Source organism: Crocodylus porosus, unplaced genomic scaffold (assembly GCF_001723895.1).
Source record: "Crocodylus porosus isolate Cpor-Errol unplaced genomic scaffold, CroPor_comp1, whole genome shotgun sequence".
NCBI lineage: Eukaryota > Metazoa > Chordata > Crocodylia > Crocodylidae > Crocodylus > Crocodylus porosus.
The window spans coordinates 4,761,337-4,785,084 of record NW_017728934.1 but is presented as its reverse complement, the minus strand read 5'-3'; the positions used below and the strand labels follow the sequence as shown (position 1 = coordinate 4,785,084).

General features: G+C 48.4%; 1 protein-coding gene across 1 annotated transcript in view; it reads left to right on the top strand.

Annotated features, from left to right (window-relative positions):
• Positions 1 to 23,748, top strand: part of LGR6 (leucine rich repeat containing G protein-coupled receptor 6) — a 203,768-nt gene that overhangs the window by 147,618 nt on the left and 32,402 nt on the right. The window contains exons 7-11 of the mRNA XM_019546369.1: positions 18,385 to 18,453; positions 19,812 to 19,883; positions 20,815 to 20,886; positions 21,673 to 21,741; positions 22,847 to 22,918. Coding sequence (XP_019401914.1) covers positions 18,385 to 18,453; positions 19,812 to 19,883; positions 20,815 to 20,886; positions 21,673 to 21,741; positions 22,847 to 22,918 — 354 coding nt within the window. The remainder of the gene's footprint in view (positions 1 to 18,384; positions 18,454 to 19,811; positions 19,884 to 20,814; positions 20,887 to 21,672; positions 21,742 to 22,846; positions 22,919 to 23,748) is intronic.

The following is a 23,748-nucleotide window of genomic DNA, read 5'->3' as shown; positions in this document are numbered from 1 at the left end:
GGCTGCTATTAAATCCCCCCTCAGTCTTCTCATCTCCAGACTAATAAGCCCAGTTCCCTCAGCTTCTCTTCATAAATCATGTTCCCCCTAACAATTTTCATTGCCCTCCACTGGACTGTCTCCAACTTGTCCACATCCTTTCTGTAGTGGGGGCCCAAAACTGGACACAGTACTCCAGATGTGGCGTCACCGGTGCTGAATAGAGGGGAATAATCACTTCTATTAAGTGCCTGTGGGCAACAGCTGGGTTAAGGGACTAAACTGGGAGAGAAACTGTGGCTAAGTAAAACTTGGGGAACTAGGTCAACCCAATGATGGCAGGTTGATGAATGGTCCAGTGGGCTGTGGCAATGCATTCCTATGGCAGGTTGACCTGTAGTCTGGACAGAGATTTTTCTCCAAGCCCCACGTGAGCATCAGGTCAACCCAGTGCATTCTTAGGGGTAGGCCTGTCATCTCACTCTCAGATAGTTAGGCATCTGCTTCAAGCTCTCTTCCCAGAAACCTAATCAGGGATCTTGCCTGTTCACCTGCTGATATGGAAGAGTGCACATAAAGGAAAAGCACAGACCTGACACTATGGTGCTGTGAAAAGAAACTCCAGTAGGACAGTGGTAAGGGGACTAGGGTGTAGACCGTAAAACTGCTGGATACTAGGAGCCAGTTTTTTAACCTGTCTTCTGATACTCTGAAAAGGAATGGCCAGGAGGGGGGCCTTCAGAGGGAGGCAGTGGCTTTAGGGTGAGACTGCAGAGGTGAAGCAATTCAAGCAAGTAAGAAAAGCGAAGCAAGGAAAAGCCCAGCGGCTGGAAAGAGCAGAAGTGTGGAATGTCAGAAGTGCTGATTCCAGGTGCAAAACTGCCCGAGGCCCATCGCTCCCATCACGGTTCCTGTTTACCTTGTAAAACCTACACTATAATTTGTTACTCTGTAGCTCCTTAAGTGCAAACCGTAAGACACTGGATAACAGAATCAAGTGAATGCTACTGCTAGAAGAGCCTTAACTTTTGCATTTCCTGACTTTCATGGACTTGTGGTGCAAAACAGGGACCAGAGCTGGAAAGGAAAGTTCCCCTGTTTCAGCTGCAGTAGCTGAGTGGTTAGGACACTTGCCATAGGTTAAATGTTACTTGGGCCCTGTTCCCACACGTGTTTCAAAGCTAAGCCACTAGTCATTTGCTAAAATGGAATAGTGTGATGGGGAAGTTTCTGCCACATTTGGAGCAAGAGTCCAGGCTAGAGTTGAGGATAGCAGCCATCTCAGTGAGCCACAGCCTTTTGCTCTGTCTGGTTGCATATATCTCCCTTGCTCGGTCCAGGCAGCCAACTTCAGAAGGAGGTGTGGCTAGGACTTAACTTGTGTGATGATGGTTAGAGTGCTGTGCTGCAAAGTCAGATCGTATTCTACCTGTTAGGCATGTAAATGCAATGTTATTCTACCCTGATCATGTCCCTGAAAATCCATTAATGCACTTTCCCTTGTAAAACACTGGGCCCATCTACAAGTTCATTAACGTGCCTTTACTACTGTGCATTACATTTAATACCTCTAATATGAGGTACTAGATAAAGGCGCAGTAGCTGTGCTAATGCGCAGTACCAAAAGCAAATGTTTTTTACGATGCTTAATACACAGTAGACTAATTCTGCTGTGCATTAGCACGGTTTTTGCCGTGATGCGCTACTATGCAGTAGAACAGTCCACTGTGCATTAAGGTATCTCGTGTAGATGTGCCCACTGTCATCTTAGTCTGAAGACTATCACAAAAAAGCATCAAGGAAGAGGAGGACCCACCTGCCTTTTGTATAAACAGGTTTTCATGAACCCAGACTGGTGTGGAAGAGGATTGCAGTTAGGCACCTAAGTGGGCTTGGGCACTTAATACCAGTAGAAAATGATATCTGGCCCTTTGTCTCTCTGTGTCTCAGTTTCCCCATATGTAAAACAGCACTGCCCAAGCATGTAAGTGTAAACATTGGTGAATATACAGTTTGCCCCAAATAAAGTATCCACACTTGAGTCATCAGGAATACAGACATATTCACAGAACCTCAGTCTACTGTCCTCCTTCATTCAGTGCAGTTCTCACCGGGGGGGAAGTGCCTGCATGTCAGTGTAGAAATTTTGAACACCTACAAAAGGTATATTATAAATTAGGCTTCTTGCTTTGCAAAGAAACAAGAATCAGCACTGCCAATCCATATGCCTCTGTATCCCTGATAACTTAAGCACATGTATATTTTTGAGACACCCTGTATTTCTATATGCATGTATAAGAAATAGGTCTGTAAATAGTCAGTAGTGACTAGTCTGTAGAACAAACATCTTGGTTATAGCCTCTACTGCCCTTTCCCCGCTAGGACTATGGAAATATAGCATCACAAGGAGGGGCTAGGGTTTATGAGCAAAAGCAAGGGAAAGTACTGCCTGGATTGTGGAGGATGGCTAATTCTTGGGATTGTATTCGGCATCGGTCTCAGAAGGATACCTCACGTGGTTCTGCAGAGGGAATTTTCACAGTGGCATCTGAAATTGCTCATAACTCACTTCATAACTGCTTCAGTCTGGCTTTGTTGAGTTGTTTGCTAAGGTTCATGGTCTTTTTGAGCAAATTTGAGCTCAGTCTCCCAGGGATTTCAAGCCAATGAATAATTTGGGGCCAAAAACATCTCAGAGTCAGTTTTGCTTGACTTTGATCTGAAAATAGGTGATATTCCACAGCAGCAGCTATACTTCACACTCCTGGGATGCAAACTACCCAAATGGGAAAGGGAAAGATATTGTGACTGACTGCTCTGTCTGAAGGAGAAAAAGCAGCAAGGTGGAAAAAGGTGTAGGCCTGGCAAGATATCTGAAGAGGGTGAGCAAGTCCTAAAGAGAAGCACTGTGGGGATAAGAGCACTATCCACCCCCAAGTGAGAAAACACTGAGATCTGAAGGCTGAACTTCAAGGCTGGCCACAAAAGCCCCGCTAAGTCCAAATATACCCCCAAACTGCAATTCAGCATCTACAGCCACTGAGCTTGTGCTAAGCAGGAGCAGACCTTGATTTTGACATAAGCTTATCTTATTCTTCAAAGCTCCTATTGTACAGCAATGAGTTCCCTGGCTGGCACACAAGGAGGGCGTCTCATGAAGCAGAGAAGTTGTTTATGGATCCTTTTATAATTTCCAGTAATATGATTGTACCATCCAGAAAGGGTTCCCCACAGGTGAAGCTACGCCCAGCCCCGTAGACAAGGGACAGGTTTGTTCTCTGCCACTGGGATGATTTTGCCAGAGCTGTGAGAGGAGGCGTTTAGGGCCTGGAGCACTAGGAGCCATCACAGAAATGGCGAGTAGACACGTTTAGGCAAGTTGTCGGGGCTTCTGATATGTTAATAAGAGAAGTGGGCGGCATGGCAGATTCTACTGTGCGTTTGAACTTGGAGGCCTCTCAACCGGGAATTGGCTGAGACAATCAAAAGGCATCCCCTGCAGCCTGGCAGGGAAAGGAGCCTTGGATACAGTGTACTGATGTTCCAGGACCTCTCCTCCAGCTTCTGGCTCACTTTATTTATTGCTTCTCATACACCACAGACCAGGGTAGGGCTTTAAATGTGCTTTGACATTCACACCTGCATCTTCTTCCTCTTGTTTACCATTTCCATTACTGCAGGGCTTGAGAGCCAACAGAGAATGGGACCCTATTATACCAGGTGCAGTACAGAGTCCCTGCCCCAAAGAGCCCTAAGATACTGAGGCACCTAAATCCTATTTGGACACCTAATGCACATTGAAATCAATGGAGTTAGGAAGGATCTGGGCCTTGCAGTTCAAATATACCCAGGAAGGGAGAAGGACTAGTACACACAGGCACAGTGATGCCTGTGACAAGCCTGGAGAGTAACCCCAGAGCCTCTTGCCTTGGGGTGCTCCACTACCTCCTTGACCTGGGTTTCCTCACTAGATGCATGTAGCTTGGATCAGCAAATGTAGTAGGCTGTGGTGGGGACTTTGGCCTTGTCCCCAGTATGGTTGGGTGGATCTCACTTCCTATAAAGCTCAGGGCAGTAAATACAAGGAAAGAAATTGCAGAAACCCCCCCCAATTATGCTTTTTCCCCAATGACCTCTCTGCTCCATAGCTCTGCAGTTTCCTAATTCTCGTCTCTGGTCTCTGCCAGCTCCTCTTTTGCTCAGACACAGGTGATAAATCACTTGAAGAGAACAAACCATTGTTTGTTTAAAAGCTCTTTTGTTTTGTTGTGTTTTTTTTTTTAAAAAAAAAAATATATATATATATAGCATTAACAAATTAAAACTTCTCCCAAAAGGGCAAACCCGGAACCTCTGGCCCCAGGCACCTTATCTGCCTAACCTTGCCTCACAGGAAGTGCCCTCACCGCAGACTTTCCCAATATGCTGCTCCCATCATCTGGGTAATTAGGCAGGTTAGTAAATGCAGAGAGCAGAGCAGAAGTTTCCCAGGGCCAAGAAACGCTTGGATTCTCTGGAGGAGAAAATAAAGACAATTCAAATTTGCCCTGGGCCATGAGAGTGGCACCTGGGAACCTTCTTGCCATGGCTCCTGTGGCATAGGGTGTAACCCTTTCAGGGGCACATGGGACTTCATCATGTCTCAGATAAGCTGCATTGGGAAGGGATGTCCAACTCCCAGAAGGGAATGTGCCTTCCCCGCTGATGCAGAGGATCCATGCGCAGTGCGCAGCGGGCCCATTTCCCCAAAGTGGCCAATTATCTTGATGCTTCCATTTGGGAAACCTTTCTGAGGCACCTCCTGCATGGTTTTCAGGGTTGCTGGGTTCAATTTGGCCTGGGGGTGCTGGGTGCTTCCTGACAACCAGACCTATGGATGTCTCAGTATTGGCACCTGCAAAACTGCAGCACCCAGTATAAACAGGCCTGTATGAAGACTTTGGCTCAGCAATCCCAATCATCCTTGCTTCTGTGGTTGCAGCTCCTCTATGAAAAGGCCAAAACAGACCAAATGGATGGAGAGAGGTTACCAGGGACAGAGCGATTAGGAACCAAGGGAGGGAAAAAGTGGGAATGTAGCAGGGGGTCAGGGAGAGGGGGAAAGAGTCAGGGGGGGTCTCCTTCACGGAGGCATTGTTTCAGACGCTTGGAAGGTGTCTGTAAGTGAGGTAGCCCATGCTGAATGCTATGAAGTCATTTAGTAAGATGGTAGGAGTCTTCAGTAAACAAGGCAAGCCTCCTTTAAAACCAGATAGGAAAATACACTAGCACAGGGCCGTCCAACTTCTCAGGGGCCAGGGCCACGTGAGCCATGGACTGGGGGGGGCACACGCTGCATGCGCTGTGTATTGCATGGGTGGTTCCCTTTTCCGCCATGTGGGCAGCCTCACCCTGCTCCTAACCAGGTGCACTGAGCAGGCAGCTCCCCCTTCTGCTGCTGTGTGCAGCACAGGCAGCCCCACTCCCCACCAATGCATATGCACTGCAAATAGCCCAGCCCCTTCCCCTGCCAGGCATTCAATACGAACACCCCAGCCCCCTCTCACTGCACTCCCCTGTGAACAGAGGGGAGGGATTCTGTCCAGCCAGCCCAGGTGCGGGGGGCAGCCCTGGCCGTGGTGCATGCAGCCGGTCCCACCGCACCTGGGCATGCAGTGGGACAGAGGCGGCATGGCAGCTGGACTCCACTTCCTGGCAGCCCCCACAGAGGTGACTCTTTCTGGTTGTCACTGCTAGTGTCACCACTACCACCAGCCCCAGCCCTGCTGCCTGGCCACCACTGTCCGTCCGCCCCATGCTCACTGCCAGGAGCACTGGACAGAGCGGGCAAGTGGGTGGAGTGTCCATAGACACTGTCCTGGGCCCCATGCAGGCAGGATGCACTCAGTCGGCCAGATAGGATGGGACTGTAGGCAGGGAGGGAGCGAGATGGGTGAGCAGAGCCAGGGCTGGGACTGTGGGGCAGTGACATCATGGGACCAGGACCAAGGCCAGGGCATAGCCGTGATCCACTGCCAGCAGTGTCCAGAAGTGGGCCAGGTGGGGGCTGGGATCAAAAGCGGGAGCTTGCATGGAAGAGACTTTCATTAGACCCCAACCCTTCCCTTTTTGTTCATCTCCTTGAGGTTCTCTTTCAACTCTTCTCAGATGTCTCACTTCCAAGGAACACCTGAGTCAGGGAACCTACTTGCACTAGAGGAAAAATCCCTTTATTTCCAGACATTCAGAGATAGAATTTGTTGCATGTAAAAGGGAGGAACAGACAGTGCAGGCAACAAAAGCAATGACACAGCCAGGCTGTGACGATGCTTCCACTTTGGTCTCCCAATGCAAACCCAGCCCTGCCCTTACTCTTCAGTCTTCACTCACAGCCCCTGTGATTGCAACCCTCTACTTCTCCTCCTGCTTTTCCAATGTGTCACAGTCCTGACCTGCAGCCCCCTGCTATTCCATCCATGTGCCCCCTGCACCCAGTGCCAGTTATGCTACTCAGTCCTGAACCAGTTCCACACTCTCATTCCAGCCCTAGCCCTCTGCCCCTGAGCTGAAAGCAGGACATTGCTCTTCAGCAAATTGCACAAAAAAAGAAGAGAAAAAAGAAAAAGGTTTAGCATGACCCTTCCAAATGCTCGTGTCCCAAATGTTCGGCTGCAGACCAGGCTTTTGAGACTACATCTCCCAGACAGCAAAGTGCAATAACACCCTGCACGGCCCTCCTGCCAGCATTGTTAGCCCCCTGGTTATTGCCCATCTCATCTCAATGACTGAGGTCCCTGCTGCTTTTGGCTTTGTGGTCAGTCTCTTTTGTGTCTTGGAAGCGATACGTGCATGGCAGCTCTTGTGTTTGCAGGACCCCCCACGAGATCCCAGCTCTCAGAGGCTTATTTCAACCTTGTTAAATAAATCAAATGGAATTGAAAACATATTTAATTCTGTACCTTCATCAGTTACAGAACAGACAGAAACGCTGCTTGGAACAGACACATTCTGGGCACTGCTGCATTTTTAAATGGGGACCAGAGCTCTGTTAGGAAGGATTGGCAGCTACAGAAGTACAAGGCAGGAAGTACATGCGGCTTCCTTCGCGCTCTAATTTAAGTCTTGATCCCACGTAAACCCCAGGATAGCAATGCTGATGCTATAAAACAAAGGCCAGGCTCTTTCTCTGCAAGGCTAGTAGAAACAAATGCCTGGGCAGAAAAAAATGCTCTGTATTGGCAAACAGATTCAATCAGCTTCCCCTAAAGGCAAGCACCTGGTATTTTTCCTGCTGGGCTCTGGAGCAGTGTGCACAAGGGGAAGGCTGTTCACCCAGGCCAGAAACAGCCATGCTCCCTGCTGTCACATCCTTCTTACAGATCTCTCTTCTTCTGTCTCTAGGAGCTGGTAGGCAGGTGGCACCTTCCAAAGGTCCTCCCCAGGGCGTCCATTCAATCTCTTGGGCAGCAAGGAGGGTTCACTGGCACTTTATTTATTGTGCACACCTGTTATGTGTTGGCCTTTAGGAGATGCCTGGAGTACCTCCACGCTGCAGCTGGCAGTACCATTGTGAAGCACTTTACTGCCTCCTACTCCACAGACACCACATCCCAGAAAGGAGGCAGTAGCCACTTTGGATAAGTGTTGCACACACATCAGCATTCAAGGAGCTCAGGCACCCAGATGGTAGGGCTAAGGCACTACCTCATTTCCAGCATTTGGTGCATATGTGGCTGGAACAAGTTGGTGGGACAAACCTGAGAGTGGTGGCACTCCTAGAGTGGCACATATGCCATATGGATAGGCCCCTAGAGTACAAGCTCATTGGGGCAGGGGTTGTCAAATGCTGGAGGTGAGTGCGGGACCCATCACTATGGGTCCCAACCTGCTTGAGGCCTCTTGGTACTGGTATACTCAGAATATTTAATCTTCCTCATTACTTTCAACGTAAAGCAATCTAACAGGACTGGATAGGCCAGTGACCAGGCTTGGGCTACCCCTAATCTGCAGGTTCATTTCAGTACCTGGCCAGTGGTAAGCGGAAGTTGCTAACATCAAGTGCCAGTTTGGAGGACTTTGTGCAGCTGGATCCAAGTGATTAGCCGCTGTCAGAGAAAGCTAAAGCTTGTTGGTATTGTCCTGCACACCTAGGTACCTTTACAAATCTGGACCTTTGTGTTTACAAGCTGGGCACCAGGGGAGCAGATGGGGTAGAATCACTAACCTACTAAACATACCTGTCTGTACCAAGCTGGTATCACCCAGCTGGTGCTTAACAGTATATGGCATGGGCAGAGCCCCTGCCTTGCATGGCCACCCTTCCTGACATCCTGGTCATATTCATTAGTAAATCCAGACTGAGTGTCTCTTTCTGAAAACTGTGCTTCAGTCCAACCATAAGTTATGGGCTGCATGTGGGAACCCCTGGGCAAGGTTCAGGATGGGATGGTCAGACCAGCCAGTCATAAAAGTTTCTTTTTGCTTTAAATCTGTGAATCATTTAATCTGGGATGCTTGATTTGCCCATCAGAACCACTGCTACCAGCACCAGTGGTAACTAAATTAATTTGCAGCCTGGTTAGATGCCAGCTAGGTACATACTAACCAAGCAACCTGATCTGCTAATAGAGATGCAGGAGACTTACCACAGCATCCCAAAAAAACAAGAGGCGTTTGTTTTGGGACTGGAATAATCAGCAAACATCCTACCTTCAGTTTCCAATCTTCTTGCATCTTCAGGTTTATTAGCTGCAAATTTGTGGTGTTTTGTGGCTTATGGAAGAATTTATAGCTCCATATAATATTTTTTGGCTTCCTGTGTGGAACCACTAATAGCCTCTAACAGGCAGAAAATTGAGCTGAGACTATCTTTCTTCCTCCTCATTTTTTTTGGCCCAGTTCAAGTCATTAATAGTTCCAGGCTGTGTGTCGTCAGCTTCAAATCATCTGGACAGTTACAGCCTGGAATAACTGCTCCTTTGATGTCAATTTACTTTTATTTCTAAATAAACATCAGGGTATTTGAGATTTTCCAAATATGAACCTATAAGCTCACAACAACAACAGGAAAAATAGCGACAACAGTAATAGGACACCAGACATCTTACTTTGCATCTGTGACCATTAAGAGGTGTTTGTTTTAACTAGAAGACCAGACAGGATTGCTTTGACAGTCCCACTGTGATGCCTGAAGCTGGTATCTTGGAGCACAGCTAAGAAAAGTGATATTTTTATAACCACTTCACTCACATGCCATTCCCTACAGTCCTTGGCTGGGTGGTTCAGCTTTTAAAAACCTTTAGCTGTGGACAAGACACTCTTCTCTATGCTTGGCCCATTTATTTCTTCTATGGGTTCGTGAGCCTTCTCTGCTGGTACTGTGCTGTTGGGGATGGATTGGTGATGGTGGGTTGGCATCTTTCCATAGTCTTGGCATGGTGTCACATCTCCAGATGTGGCTGCAGTGAGAAGTCCACCCCCAGCTAGCACTGGAGAACCCACAGCTCACGCACGGTATAGTGCAGGGGCAGACTTCAGACCTGGAGTAGCCAAGGTGTTCATAAAGTCACTTTTACTCCTCTGAGAAGAGAAGCTACTTTGGCCAAGTGAGGTGGCAATGGCAGCACCCAGCTGTAGCAGAGGAGGGGTGGGCATATTGCCACCTGGTGGCAGGCATGGCTTTTTGCAGCCTTTTTCTATGTCTATACAGACCAAATCTATGGGAAACAATACCATGATGTGAAACAGAAAAAAAGGTAGAGAATTATTTGTGACGCTTTTTGCAGCAGTTTTAAGCTCTGAAAGAGGAGAAAATAGGCATAAGGGATTTCATAGAAATGTTTTGTATACAGCACTCTTGTTCTGAGTCACTGCTGGTCCTGATCTAGAAAGAATCATTCTCTCTCTCTGCCCATCAGCTAGAAACCACTTCCTATGCTGGTATGCAAGCACCTGAGATCAGGGTGGGTGGATGATTCACTAAATGAAATATCCATCAGTTTCTAAAACATTTGGGTAAGCTTGTCACTGCTCCCCTGGCCTCTTGGTGTCACACAAAGGGGCCAGTGGAGCAATGAAAAGGATCCGGTGTTTGCATTTGGCTGAAGGATCCTCCCAGCACACTACAGAAGACTGAAAGGCCACCCTTTGGCTGGGAGTGAAGTTGTAGCAGAGCTCTGTGAAAACTCCAAGCTATTCTAGGAGGACAGAGACATAATTAGTCATGCTAGTCTGAAGTCAGCTAGAAGGTAGGGTAGATTTGCACCTTACAGACAAACCAAAGTATATCTAGATACAGCACAAGTTTTCATGAGCTGAAGCTCACTCTGGAAGGATGATATAGCATAGTCAGCTTGTGGGACAAAGGTGAAATGTAGACTTCAGAGCAGCTGAGTGCTGGAAGGGACTAAAGGTGGTATAATGTTGTCTTGACATGCCCCTCCCGCTAGGCTGTGAGGTCTGTGCTGCATCCTTCTCTCTTCAACCAGTTCCTCCTTGAACAGCAAAACTGGGTGGTGAACCCTGGGTGGTTTCTTTGGCTGCCCTTGCCCACCCACACAAAGGGGCTCTTCAAAGTATGAAAGGTGAAATTTTGGGTGTACTGGAGTCAATAGCCAAACCCTGCACTGATTTGCCATAGGGCCTAGATTTCACCCACGTCTTTTTAGTCTTTCTTTTAGCAAAGACAAGCTAGGCCAGGAACTGATGTTCTCTCAGTCACAGAAAAACTGAGCTAGTGTAGACATGATAGGCCAAATTCATGTTGGGAATAAAAGTGAAGGGGTTACACTTGGGATGGCCCATGTCACAGTGACCACAGGAGAAGGCTCTCTTGCTGTTTCCTTGCTCAGTAAGCTTTGCTGAATTTACAGAAGCTATTCCTGCATGTTTTCACTGCCCTGTTTAGCTGAGACAGTGCATGCTCATTTTGTCCTGTGCTCTTGCTGATGTGACTAAGACTTTCTTTATAGTGGGGTTGGGGTGTTGTGTAGCTGTGATTCATAGATTCATAGATTGTAAGGGACCTGGGAAGATCATCGGGTCCAGCCCCCTGCACCAAGCAGGAAAGATAACTGGGGGTCAGGTAACCCCAGCAAGGTGACCGTCCAGTCTCCTCTTGAGGATTTCCAGGGTAGGCAATTGCACCTTCCCTGCGGGGAGCTTATGATGGTCCAGAACATGTATGAAAGGCAAATGTTTTGTGTGATATCTTTTATTGGACCAACTGTATAGTTAGCAGAGATGTTGGGTAAGCCTTTAGGCACAAAGCATCCTTCTTCAGGACCTGTAGAAATCCCAGGAAGGATAAGTCTGGAGAGAGTTTTTCAGTATATACCCAGGCCAGACTCCCAAGAGGATATTTAGGTAAGGCTTGGACTACACCTGAATAAGGACTTGAGGAACTGGCTCGGCTCATTTTAGGGAGATTGTAAAGGAAAGGAGAATGTATCATAGAATCATAGAAGTCGGGTTGGAAGGGACCTTGTAGATCTTCAAGCCCAACCCCCGCCTGGGCGGGAGAAAAAGACTGGACTCAAATGAGTCCAGCCAGGTGGGCATCAAGCCTCTTCTTAAAGACCCCCAGGGTAGGAGCCAGCACCGCTTCCCTAGGAAGTTGGTTCCAGCTCCTAGCCGCCCTAACTGTGAAGTAGTTCTTGCAGATGTCTAATCTAAACCTACCCTCTAATAATTTGTGTCCATTGTTCCTTGTCATGCCAGGGGGCGCTCGGGGAAACAGTGTCTCCCCCAAACCCTTCTGGTCCCCCCTAGTGAGTTTATAGACAGTCACCAGGTCCCCCCTCAGCCTTCTCTTGTGAAGGCTGAACAGGTCCAGGTCCCGCAGTCTTTCAGTGTAGAGTCTGCCCTGTAGTCCCCGGATCATGAGTGTGGCCTCCTCTGGACCCTTTCAATGTTGCCCACATCCCTCCTGAAGTGGGGCGCACAGAACTGGACACGGTACTCCAGCTGTGGCCTGACCAGCGTCGCGTAGAGGGGGAGGATCACCTCCCTGGCTCTACTTGAGATGCACCTCTGGATGCATGACAAGGTGCGGTCAGCCCTGCCAACCGTGACCTCGCATTGTTGGCCCGTGTTCATCTTGGAGTCAGTCATGACTCCAAGATCCCTTTCTGCCTCTGTGCTCTCAAGAAGGCAGTTTCCCGTTCTATAAGCATGCTGCTGGTTACTACAGCCCAAGTGCAGCACCCTGCACTTGTCGGTATTGAAACGCAACTTGTTTATGTCAGCCCACCCCTGTAACCTATCCAGGTCTTGCTGCAGTCTTTCCCTCCCTGCTAGCATGCTCACCTCACCCCAAATTTTGGTATCATCAGTGAATTTAAACAGGTTGCAATTCACCCCGTCGTCCAAATCGCTGATGAAGAAATTGAACAGTACAGGCCCCAGGACCGAGCCCTGTGCATATCTCTGTGCATAATGTTTTTGGCCTCACTGAATGAGTGAAGCAAAGCTCAATTCAGTTTGGCGTTTCCTAACCCATGGGGCACTCCATGAAGGATTAGTCGGGGGGACTCAGGAGAGCATATGTATTGAGAGGGCTAGGTCCTTAACATATAGGGCAGCTGCAGTGGAATGTGCCTGGTTTCATTTTCCAGGCAAGAGGCTGAGCTCTCAAAGGTCAGGAAGCATTGGAACAGGGTCATCAGCAACTATCCCTTAGAAAGGTCTACATCTGCCTCAGACAGGCTGGGGTTATTGATACACTAGAACAAGACTACACCTGGTTGCGCTTTCACTTTCTAGTGATTGCAATGCATGCCAGAGTTTAGAGACTGCTCTTCTATCCAGGGGTAGTTGCTGAAGACATTACCCTCTGTATCTGCCATGTATGGGGCAGAGTGGGGGGGTTAGTTGGGAGATGCTACCTATTCTGGGAAGAATAGGTACGTATTCATTCAGGAAGACCCAGGCCTGTACATACTTGCATGCATACTGACATTCAAACAAATGCTCATCTGCTGATGAAAGAAAAGAGAACCTTTGTATTAAACCACCTGAAGAAGAACAGACTGGAAAAGAAACACATCTCCAAAACAACAGAGGGAGCCAATATTAGCTCATGTTTAATTATTCCTTGCCAAGAATATTGGTTATGAATCTAAGCTCTGTACTGTTAGTTTGTGTATCAAGCTGGATTATTATTGGGCAAGATTTTGCAACTAAGGATGGTTCACAAACACATCCACTTGTACTTCAGGGATGAAACTCTTCTGCCGCGAAAAAGTCTATCTGGCATTTAGGGTCTCCATCTACTTTAGCAGGAACTTAATGATGTCTAGACATTGGACTGTCACATACTGGGGGAGCTTGCTCTACCTGTTTTACATAATTGATCGTATAAGGTACATGAAGTTGCCCCCTCTTTCTCATTACCTTCCTGCAGCTTAAGCAGGAGACAGAGGAAGGTTCAGTGTCTGGCCACTAACATAGGATTTGAGAAACTTAAGTGCAACTCCCTGCCTGCCACCAGTTCTCCTGGGCAAACCACCTAGGGCCAGATTGTTAAAGGTACTAGGCTCTTAATTTCCCACTAATTTTGCTTAGTGGGAATTTTGAAAATACCCATGTTCCTAACTTCAGTTGATTGGAGTCTATTTAGTGCAATGATTTCAAAGGCAATTAGAGGCTTAGGTGCTTTTGGAAATCCCAGTGATGGCCTATATACATCATGAGGCAACAAAATGGTTCAGGAGCAATGGTGCGAGTTCAGGAGCAATGGTGCTTCTTCAAGGGAGCAATTCTCACTGCCCAAAATGAGGCCATTCCCACACAATCAAAGAGCAGGAAAGGAGCCAAAAGACCTGCTTGGCTCAAGAGGGACATTAGAGAACTTTTGAAAAAGAAAAAAGATGCATATAATAAATGGAAAAAAGGTTCAGCAGCCAGAGAAGAGTTCAGTTGTGTAACCAGGGTCTGCAGGTATGAGATATGGAAAGCCAAGGCAGGCACGGAGATCAAGCTGGCATCCAAAATAAAGGACAATAAAAATGCTTCTACAGGTACATGGGGAGCAAGAAAAAAAAAAGCTCCACTGTGGGACCTCTACTGAATATGGAGGAGCAGCCCACAATTGACCCCCATGAAAAGGCTGAGCTCCTAAATGAATACTTCACATCAGTATTTCAGAAGGCTGCTAGGAGCTGTGCATCTGTCCAGAGGCCCAGAGAGCACGAGGAAGCCTATAAACAACATGACATCAGTCCCACACAGGTGAGGGTCCTCTTAGGACAACTGGACGTTTCCAAGTCCACTGGGCCAGATGACCTACATCCAAGAGTCCTGAAAGAACTGGCTTAACTCATGGTAGGGCCCTTGGCAAAGATATTCAAAAAGTCATGGAACTCAGGGCTGGTCCCGGATGACTGGAAGAAGGGCAACATCTTTAAGAAAGGGAGGAGGGATGACCTTGCAAACTACAGACCGGTCAGTTTGACTTTTGACCTTTGAAAAACTTTTTAAAAAATTGTTAAAGAGGCCATCAACCACAAGCTTGTAAATGACAGGGTATTACGAAACAACCAGCATGGCTTTGTGGAGGGTAGATCATGCCTGACAAACCTGGTGTCCTTTTACGACCAGGTAACTAACTAGCTGGACAAGGGTCATGGGGTAGACATCATTTACTTAAATTTCAGTAAACCCTTTGATTCTGTCTCCCATGAAATTGTCTCAATCAAACTGGAGGGTACTGTTCTGGACCAGCGTACAGTGAGGTGGGTGGATAACTGGCTTAGGGGCTAGTCCCACAGAGTGGTAATCAATGGGATGGCCTCATCCTGGAGGACTGTCTCCAGTAGTGTCCCACAGGGATCAGTGATTCGACCAGTGCTTTTTAACATATTTATTAATGACTTGGATGAGGAGGTGGAATGCTCTATGATTAAGTCTGCAGATGACACCAAGCTGTGGGGAAATGCAGACACGTCTGAGGATAGGGTAAAGATCCAGGATGACCATGACAGACTTGGTCCTATGGGCTGATCAGAATCAAATGAGGTTCAACAGGGAAAAGTGCCAGGTCCTTCTTCTGGGTAGGAAGAACCTTCACCACAGCTATATGACAGGCAGTGTCCCACTGGCTGGCACAGCATCTGAACAGGACCTGGGGGGTCACAATTGACCAGAAGATGAATACGAGCCAACAGTGCGAGGAAGTCGCCAGCAGGGCAAACTGCACCCGGGCGCCCATCAGCCGATGTGTTGCCAAACAGATCCAACGAGGTGCTTCTTCCCCTCTACTCAGTGTTGTTGAGGCCGCAACTGGAGTACTGTGCCCATTTTTGGGTGCCACACTTCAAGAAGGACGCGAATAAACTCGAGAGGGTGCAGAGAAGGGCCACCTGCATGATTAGAGACTTGGAGGGCAGGCCCTATGAGGACAGACTCTGGGAGCTGGGCTTGTTCAGTCTGGGTAAGAGGAGGCTGCAAGGTGACTTGCTAGCCGCCTACAAATATGTCAGGGAGAACAACAGGATCTGGGGGAGCAACTCTTCAGGAAGGCAGCCCTTGGGATGATGAAGACCAATGGTCACAAACTAACAGAGGGAAGATTTAGGCTGGACATAAAGAAGAACTTCTTCTCCATAAGGGTAACTAGAACCTGGAACACATTCCCAGCAGAGATGGTGTAGTTGCCATCGTTGGAGGTGGTCAAGAGGATAAGCACCTCTATGAGCTTGTTTGAGGTCTTTAACCTCCTGCTTATGGCAGGGGACCGGACCCAATGACCTCACAGGTCCCTTCCAGTCCATTGACTCTATGACTAAATATCCTTATAAATCTGGGTGTCAGTTACCCAGCCATATAATGGGAAGTGAATCATAGGGTTGGGAGAGACTTCAAGGGTCATGTAGTCCAGCCCCTGCATAGATGTAAGATACACTGTTCCCACATGACCCCAAACAGGTGAACAACCAGACTCTTCTTGAAAACCTCCAATAAAGGAGGTTCCACAACTTACGTGGGCTTGTCCTACTGCTTTTATGGTAAGGAAGTGTTTCCTGAGATTGACTCTAGATCTGCTTTGCTGAAGTTTGAACCCATCACCTCATATCCTGCCCTCTGTGACAAAGAATAGTGTCTCGTACCAGAGACCAAGCAATGCAGTGGCAAATAGCCAGTACTCCAGTCCTTGCAAGTGATGGGCAGCATAAACAGCTGCTACAGAGTTATCTGGCTTATTCACAGATAGATTATCTGAATAGCTCTGGGAGAAAAGATGGGGAAAGTGCCCTGTTGTGTGCACTGACCTATGACATTAGCACATGCTTTAATGTGTTAAGCCAAACCATTCTTAATGAGCAAGGGGGCTCCTTCATGACAACAGCCTTAGGTCAGATGTGAGCAGGAGACTTCATTTGTGTCTTACTTAGCAATGGAGCATTAGAAAATACCAAGTGTGGCCAGTCCATCACGCACACCCAAGGACAGACTTGCAACTGTGGCAGGAAAGCAGCAGGTAAGATCCTGACCCTGGGATTTGGATTTGTTCAGCAGTATAGGAGAGGGGCCCAGGGTAGGGCAGCTGCTCGCCCACATTAGGAAACCGTTAGGATATTTCAACCTTTCCCAGATGACTGAATTCTCTAGTCTGAGATGTCACTGCTACAAAACACGTGTCATCCCGCCACCATAGCTGGGGGAAGATTTCACATTCCAGAGTAATTACCAGGTAGAGGCAGGGCTAGGGGAGAGCTCCTGGTTAGCTACCATGTTGAGGCGTGGCCGGGGAGAGTTGCAGGGTAATTACCATGTAAGGGCAGGACTTGGGGAGACTCGCATGTAATTACAATGCGTGGTCCCAGAGGATGAGGGTTACGAAGTAATTAGGCAGCAAATACCATCTCGTTGGTGTGTAAAAGCAGAGTTATTTCTGTCCTGTAAACCACAATCCAGGTTAGTTAGTAATTGCTTGGAAATCCATTAAGTGTAATTATACAGTAATCTGCAGGAGACAGTAATTAAACTAAAGTTCCAAGTATTTACTGCTTACAACCCACTAAGTTGCATGCTAGTAGAAAGGAAGCACATGATAGTCCAATCTCGTCATGCAATATGTTGCGTGCAAAGTAGCCTTCTGCTACCAAGGCCAGTGAGGGATGGTAGAACAAGGGTGGGATTGTACCACTGCACTTTCCAGGAAGAGTATTGACCATATTAAATCTTCAGGAACGTAGCTGACTTGCTGAAGCTGACACCCCTCTTCAGGGGCAGAGTCTGCTCCAGTCCTCTTATGAGGCAACTCTAGTGCTGGAGCCCTGTTGTTCTCCCCACACAATTAACTCAACTGTAGCATCAGTAGGGAATGGTACTGAGATTGACTCTGTTATCTCCAGGAAATATATGACATAGACCTGAGTCCAAGTGAGTGTATGAGAATCATTCGAGGCCTTGGGCAACTGCATGTTGAAGTCAGTGGGAGACTTGACAAGGGCTAGATTAGCATCTGAACTGGGGAGACCTGCCCTCCGTTCCTTTCCCACTGAGGAAGTGGTACCAGATCCTCACCCACTTCCACCATCTGCAACCCCCACACCCCTTGCATGACCTCTGAAACCACTGCCCTGAGGCCTAGGAAGTGTTGGATGGCACATGTCATGGGATACGGGGTCAGAAGTGGGTAGCAAGTGAAGCAGCTAACGTAAGGGTGTAAGTTAAATAAAACTAGTGTAAATGACACCTGTTCCTAGCTCCTTACAGCCTCGCGTGCACCAGGGTCAGTAACCCAAATCTGGTTCATGACTTTCAGTTCCTGTCTCAAGCTTGAGCCCAGACAGAGGTTTCTTGGAGCCTGCTTTGCCTGCTGTTTCCCACGATAGTAGACACCACGGGCTGACATGGTCTTGCTTTCTGCTGCCAGCTGAACTGCAGGACCAAGGGACAAAGCATTCCCAGTGGAAGGCCTTCTGCTCTGCAATTTCCTGCTCCCTGCAGCTGGTCAGAGATGGTAATAGGAGAGTAGTAGCTCCTATGCAGGGCTCATGAAATAGAAGCTGCTGCTTTGTTCCTTGTGCTATGTAAATATGCCCAGATGTGACGCTGGAGGACGTGAGTGGGAGCAAATCTCTAGGACAGCGCGTCTTGGAGGTTCCAGAGATACCAAGCCAGCCCCAACACAGACAAGCTCCGGAGACTGTGGGGATGGGAAGCAAAATACTTCAACATCTTCAAAGCAGCCAGAGTTTGGACCAGCCTCTGCCTGACAGTGCCCCTAGCAGGGAATATTCCCGTGGTAGGAACACGTGAGGCTTTGTTGTTTCCAGACATTGGTGGCTGAATGAGTGCAGTTGGAAAATTTCATCCCTGATGCTTAATAACCAAATTTCCATCCCTTCAGAGCATGGATACACTCCATTAAGTTCCTACGGGATCTTTAATGACTGCTTTTTCCCTCCCTCTGTCTTCCAGGGACCTGAACTACAATGAGCTGTTGGAATTCCCTGTGGCCATCAGGACCTTGGGCCGACTACAGGAGCTGTGAGGCTTTCTAGTTATTTCATTTTAAAATTTTCATTTTCAGCAAGAGAATGGCACAAAAAGAGCTGTGTATGTGCTGACTGAGAAAAGCAGCCATTCCAAGTCATTGTTTGCTTTCTCCAAATTCTCTCTGCAATATAAGCAGCATAGTCCTACCCAGCACAATATACCTCGCAGGCATCATTAGCATAGAAAAGGTGGCTCCGGTCATGATGCTACACTGCACAGGGCATTGGGCATTAATGGATATTGCCTCAGGTAGCAGGGATGGGATGCACAAGGCACTGGCATGCCCGTGCTACCAGCTTTGCAGTACCCTGGTGCTGTCTGGCCTCACCCTCCTTCTAGGCCTGACCAGCAGTGAGAGCCAAAGCCCTTTGAAGTCAATGTGGAAGTCTCTAGGGTCTGCTGAGGTTTATAACAATGAGGGCACAGCAGTGCTCCCAATGAAAGCAGCAGGGATGGGTTTTGAGATAGGGTCAAGCCCAGTTTGAAGATGCATGTAGTTTCTCTGATCATTTATGAACCTTAGGACTGCTCTGTTCATTCACTGTGATACAGGTTGGGGGTAAGCATCAGGACAGGTGGCAGCTTTTTGAGTAGATTTGAGAGGGAGGGACTGGAGACAAAAGTTTCTGATGGAAGGATTTCCTGCACAGAGAGAATATTAGAAGGATCCTCACAGCCAAAAGCAAAACACAGGTTGTAAAGTGAGGCTAATTAACTACTGGAACAGATCCCCATGGGATACAAGGGATCCACCATCACACAGAGGCTGGGCTTTGGGTTCATCACAAACGTCAGGCTTCATTATGGAGCAAATCGGACTGGAAGGTTACAAACTATACAAAAGTGGAATTTTTTTCCCCAGGCCTGGCCAAAATATGCTAAGGAAAACCCTGCAAAATGATGGTAGCCAACCTTAGCCTGAAAAAAGTGCAAACTTGGTTGACAGTTGTAGAGATGAAGCGATGAGACCACCAATACCAACTGCAGTCCATAGCTGGGTACAGTGTTGTAAAAGAGGCTGTTCCATTCATGGGATGCTGGGTTCCAGTCCCTTTAGCTGCATCCCATCAACTCCCAGTCCACGAGTGACCCTACTGACTTCAGAGGAGCTATTCACACAAGGCTATGCCCCTCAGTGTAAGGGGGGCCAGTATCAGATGCTAGGCCTGTCTTGCTGAATGCAGCAAGAATCTGACTGATGCTTCTCATACACTTTCAATGACACTGCAGCCAAGACAGCGTGCAAGACTTCAATCCCATCTCCTCTGAGTTTCTAAGCCTCTCTATTTTTAAAGTGTTTTCTTTCCTACCTTCCAACTATTAATGTCCCAGGATTTCTCTTCCACCAGGGGTTTCCATAACAACAACATCAAGGCTATTCCAGAGAAGGCATTTGTTGGGAACCCGTTACTCCAAACCATGTAAGAATTGTGAAAATGATCTTCTAGTTCATTAGATTCAAGGGAGGTAGGAGCCTACTGTGTCAGTCTGTGAGTGTCCTGATGATCATCTTTTCCTATGATCATAATCTGAAGTTTATGCTTGGGGGATGGGCTGAAAGAACCCTACTGTACAATAAAGGCTTGGACTTCTCCCTACCTCTCCTCAAGCCTGTGCCATGTGCCCCTAAGCCCTAGCTGCAATGCCTTTGATATTGAAGAGGAAGATGAATGGATGGCAATGACCTTGCTGTGGTGTGTCATGGAGAGGTTTCTCCAGGCCCTGGCTATATCCCTCCCAAACATTTTTTCACAACGCTGCTTGGAAATTTTGCCTACAGCTTGTGTGCGGCAGCAGTAGCTGTGCATGTGGGGATGCTGCTGGGTAGAGCTGAACCACAGTAGTTCAGGAGACAATGGTCATCTATCCCCAACAGTGGGGCACAAAGGCCTAAGGACAGAATACAAGGGGCTGTGAGGCTAGCATCACCCCCTTCCCACCATGACCGCTTGTAGAGTTTTCAACCAGTTCTTCCTTTTGCTTCTCCCACCCTGCTTTTGGAAGCGCTGGCAGTAGCAAAAGTTCAGATTGGCTGGTTTTGGGTTTTGCTTGAGGAGATACTGATTCTGGTGGTGGGTCCAGCGGGGGACACAGGTCGCTGCTGCACTCACAAGGAAGAGAAAGCAGCTGTAGGGCATTTCTCCAGGTGCAGCAGCACTACAGAGCTCCAGCTGCCATTTGCCAGAGCTCAGCCAGAGGGTAGGCCAGGGGGCAGGCAGGGATTATGTGGAGCATGTGGGCTCATCACTGCAGTGAGAAGCTCATTCCTCACTCCAGGTGCTTTCAACTAATAATAGCATTTCCTCCAGTCTGCACAGGATAATCTAAGCTGGCTATTTGTCTCCTTTGCAGACATTTTTATGGCAATCCTATCCAGTTTGTTGGACAGTCCACTTTCCAGTTCTTGCCAAAGCTGCACACCCTGTAAGTTCATCGATCAGGTCCTTAAAAAGGTAACCGAGCTTGCACTGGAACCCTGGGGGCCAGCAGAGAGTAGGTGCCTCCTTCCTGCCGCTGCTATCATCGTTCTTGTGAACCTGACAGTGCCCTCACTGGGAAACTCAGTGCAGCTTTTCTAGCCCAGACCACCAATGCTAAATGAGCCCCATGTCTTTAGGCCACGTGGTGCAAATGCCCTTTAATAAAGGACAGCCACTGAGAGGGGCACCTTCTTCTCACTGATCACCTAGCTGTCAGGCTCCCAGTGCTTACACCCCTCCTCTCACTGGATAAATACCACTCTTACCTGCTGTAGGTAAGCTTCCCACCAGGGCCCCAACTGAGCTGCAAATACCTAATGACTAACTGAATCTCATGGGCCTAGCCATGCACCATTATGCAGCACTGCCCAGCACTGCCCATTTGAGCAGTTGCAATACTATTGACAGGACCACTAGAGCAAGCATATTTCCTCTTGGGCAAAGGGATGATAAAACAGACCCACAATATTGTATAATACTGTGAGTGCCTCCCTGCAGTGGCATGTTAACAAGATCAGCAGCTCCAGGCTTGGATCCCAGGGAGTACTCATCCCAGTCTGCACCACAATCAAGCCACTCTGGCTGCACAGGGCAAAGCGAGATGTCAGTGTGTTTGGGAGAAGGCGGATTCAGAAGCTCCAGCAGCTGGCCTTGCTGTTTTCAGCTGCTCTGGCCACAGTCTGGCCACAGCTCATACCTTGCCCCTGAGCTTGTCCCTATTTCTCTCCAGGTCCCTAAATGGAGCAACAGACATCAGAGAATTCCCAGACCTTAAAGGAACTACCAGCCTAGAAATATTGTGAGTTTCCCTGCGACCATGTTCCTTCTCTAAGGGGTTCCAGGCTTGTGAAGAGCCTCAGTGGAGGCCAGGTTTATTCTGTTATGCAGTAACTTTAAAGCCATGTGAGGCTCTCTGCTGCATATCACTGAGCTCGTCTCTAAACCATTTTGCTCCTGCATCTGCTCCAGCTAGCTTGTCTGGGAGCACCCCAGCTCCCCTTTTGCTCTCAGCGCTCTCTATTCCTCTCTCATTAATCACGTCTCATGGGCACCCCCAACCCACTTGGCCTAGAAAGCCCCCTACAGCAGAGAACTACAGAAATTATATTCCACCTCCACCCAGTCAGGGCCAGTGCTGCTGCCTCTCTGCCAGGGAGCTGCACTGCCAGTTGCTGTCTAAAAAGCCAGAAAAAAACCCCCAAAAGGCAGAAAATCTGCCATGTTTGGAGCTCACTGACCTCATGATCAAGTCCTCCAATAATTGGTTTGGCTCAGCTCTGACCATAAGACCTGCCCATCCCCCAACCCTACTTAGGGCAGTTGGGAGTCCCGATTCCCAAGGACAAGCCTTCCCAGGAACATGCTGGCCACGGCTCGCCTGCTGGCACATTCGGTGAGGTCAGGACCTCATGGCAGACTCTTCAGTGCAAGACCCTTGCAATCACAGGAGAGGACTGGTGAACTCCCTGCTGACTCTGTGAAACCTCTTGGAAGTGCTGAAGGACACTGTGTTCCCTCATAGCAGCTCTAATAGCACCTAAGGCTCTCCCAGCCATGCCATCTTCCTGGCAGAAAAACCAGGTTACTGGGGATGTCTTTATCAGTGCAGTGGCACTGTCCTCCTTTTTGCATAGTCTCTAAGGAGATCATATGCTAGCTTTGTCTATGACAAGGCAGTGCCACTGCCTGCTCCCCCAGGCCACCTCCTACTGCACTTCTCCAGACACCCAGCAGCCATTGCTTTCTTCTTGCTAAGTCACCTTCAGTTTCTGTGATGCTTTCCTTCTTGTGATTGCTCTGTCCTCTCCTGCCTGGCACTGGAAGGCAGGGCTGGGGCAGTGACAGGCTCTCTACATGCCCACTTCTCAGTAATACCAGCCATTATCTCTTGTCTCCATTCCCAGGACCTTGACCCGGGCAGGGATCCATTTGCTTCCCAGAGGGATGTGCCAGCAACTACCCAGCCTCCGAGTCCTGTGAGTAACAAATGCTCCCCCCATCCTGCTTGGTCCTTGGAGAGGTGGCATGCAAAAGAGTGCCCAGGGTCCTGGGCACACAGGCAGCTCTCTCTCTCATGCTGGGCCAAGTGCCCTGTAGCTGCCCAGCACACTTGTCCCAGCTGTTTCAGGTGCATACTGGAAAGGACAATGCTCAGCTGCCAGCAAACAAACCAGAGCACCACAACCAGCTCAGTTACAAAAGAAGATTAAAAGGGACTGGGATAAGTTTATGGAGGGGAAAGGATGCCAGAAAGAGTGTGAATGTGTGAAGTTCTTGCTGGTCAGGTCAGCATCAAGGAGGGGGTGGGGTGGGCAGAGTTTGCCTTCCTCTTTAGCTGAAGTGTGATCTTCTTCCTTGGGTCTTTCAAATGTGCATTAACAACCCTTGCAGCAGCAGGGCATTGACCGTGCCTTTGTCCCCCCTGCTTTACCTGTGATAGTTTTGGGCAGGGGTGGGCAACTATTTTGGGTGGAGGGCCGCTTATTAAGTTTTGGCAAGCCATCGAGGACCGCATGATAGGCAGCCAGGGGCATATAAATATTGATTTTCTAAATGTTTTAGGGGCCCCGCGGGCTGGATAGAATGGCCTGGCAGGCTGCATCCACCCCCCGGGCCGCATTTTGCCCGCCCCTGGTTTAGGACGTTCTTGGCACTTTGTGCAATGTGCCTTGTGGTTGTGTGACAGGGTGGATTGTGCAGTTTTAGGAATAGGTTAGATGGACTTGTATGGGATGGTTTAAACAGGGATGATCCTGTCTGGAGCAGGGTGATGGACTAGGTGGCTTCCAGAGGTCCCTTCTAGCAC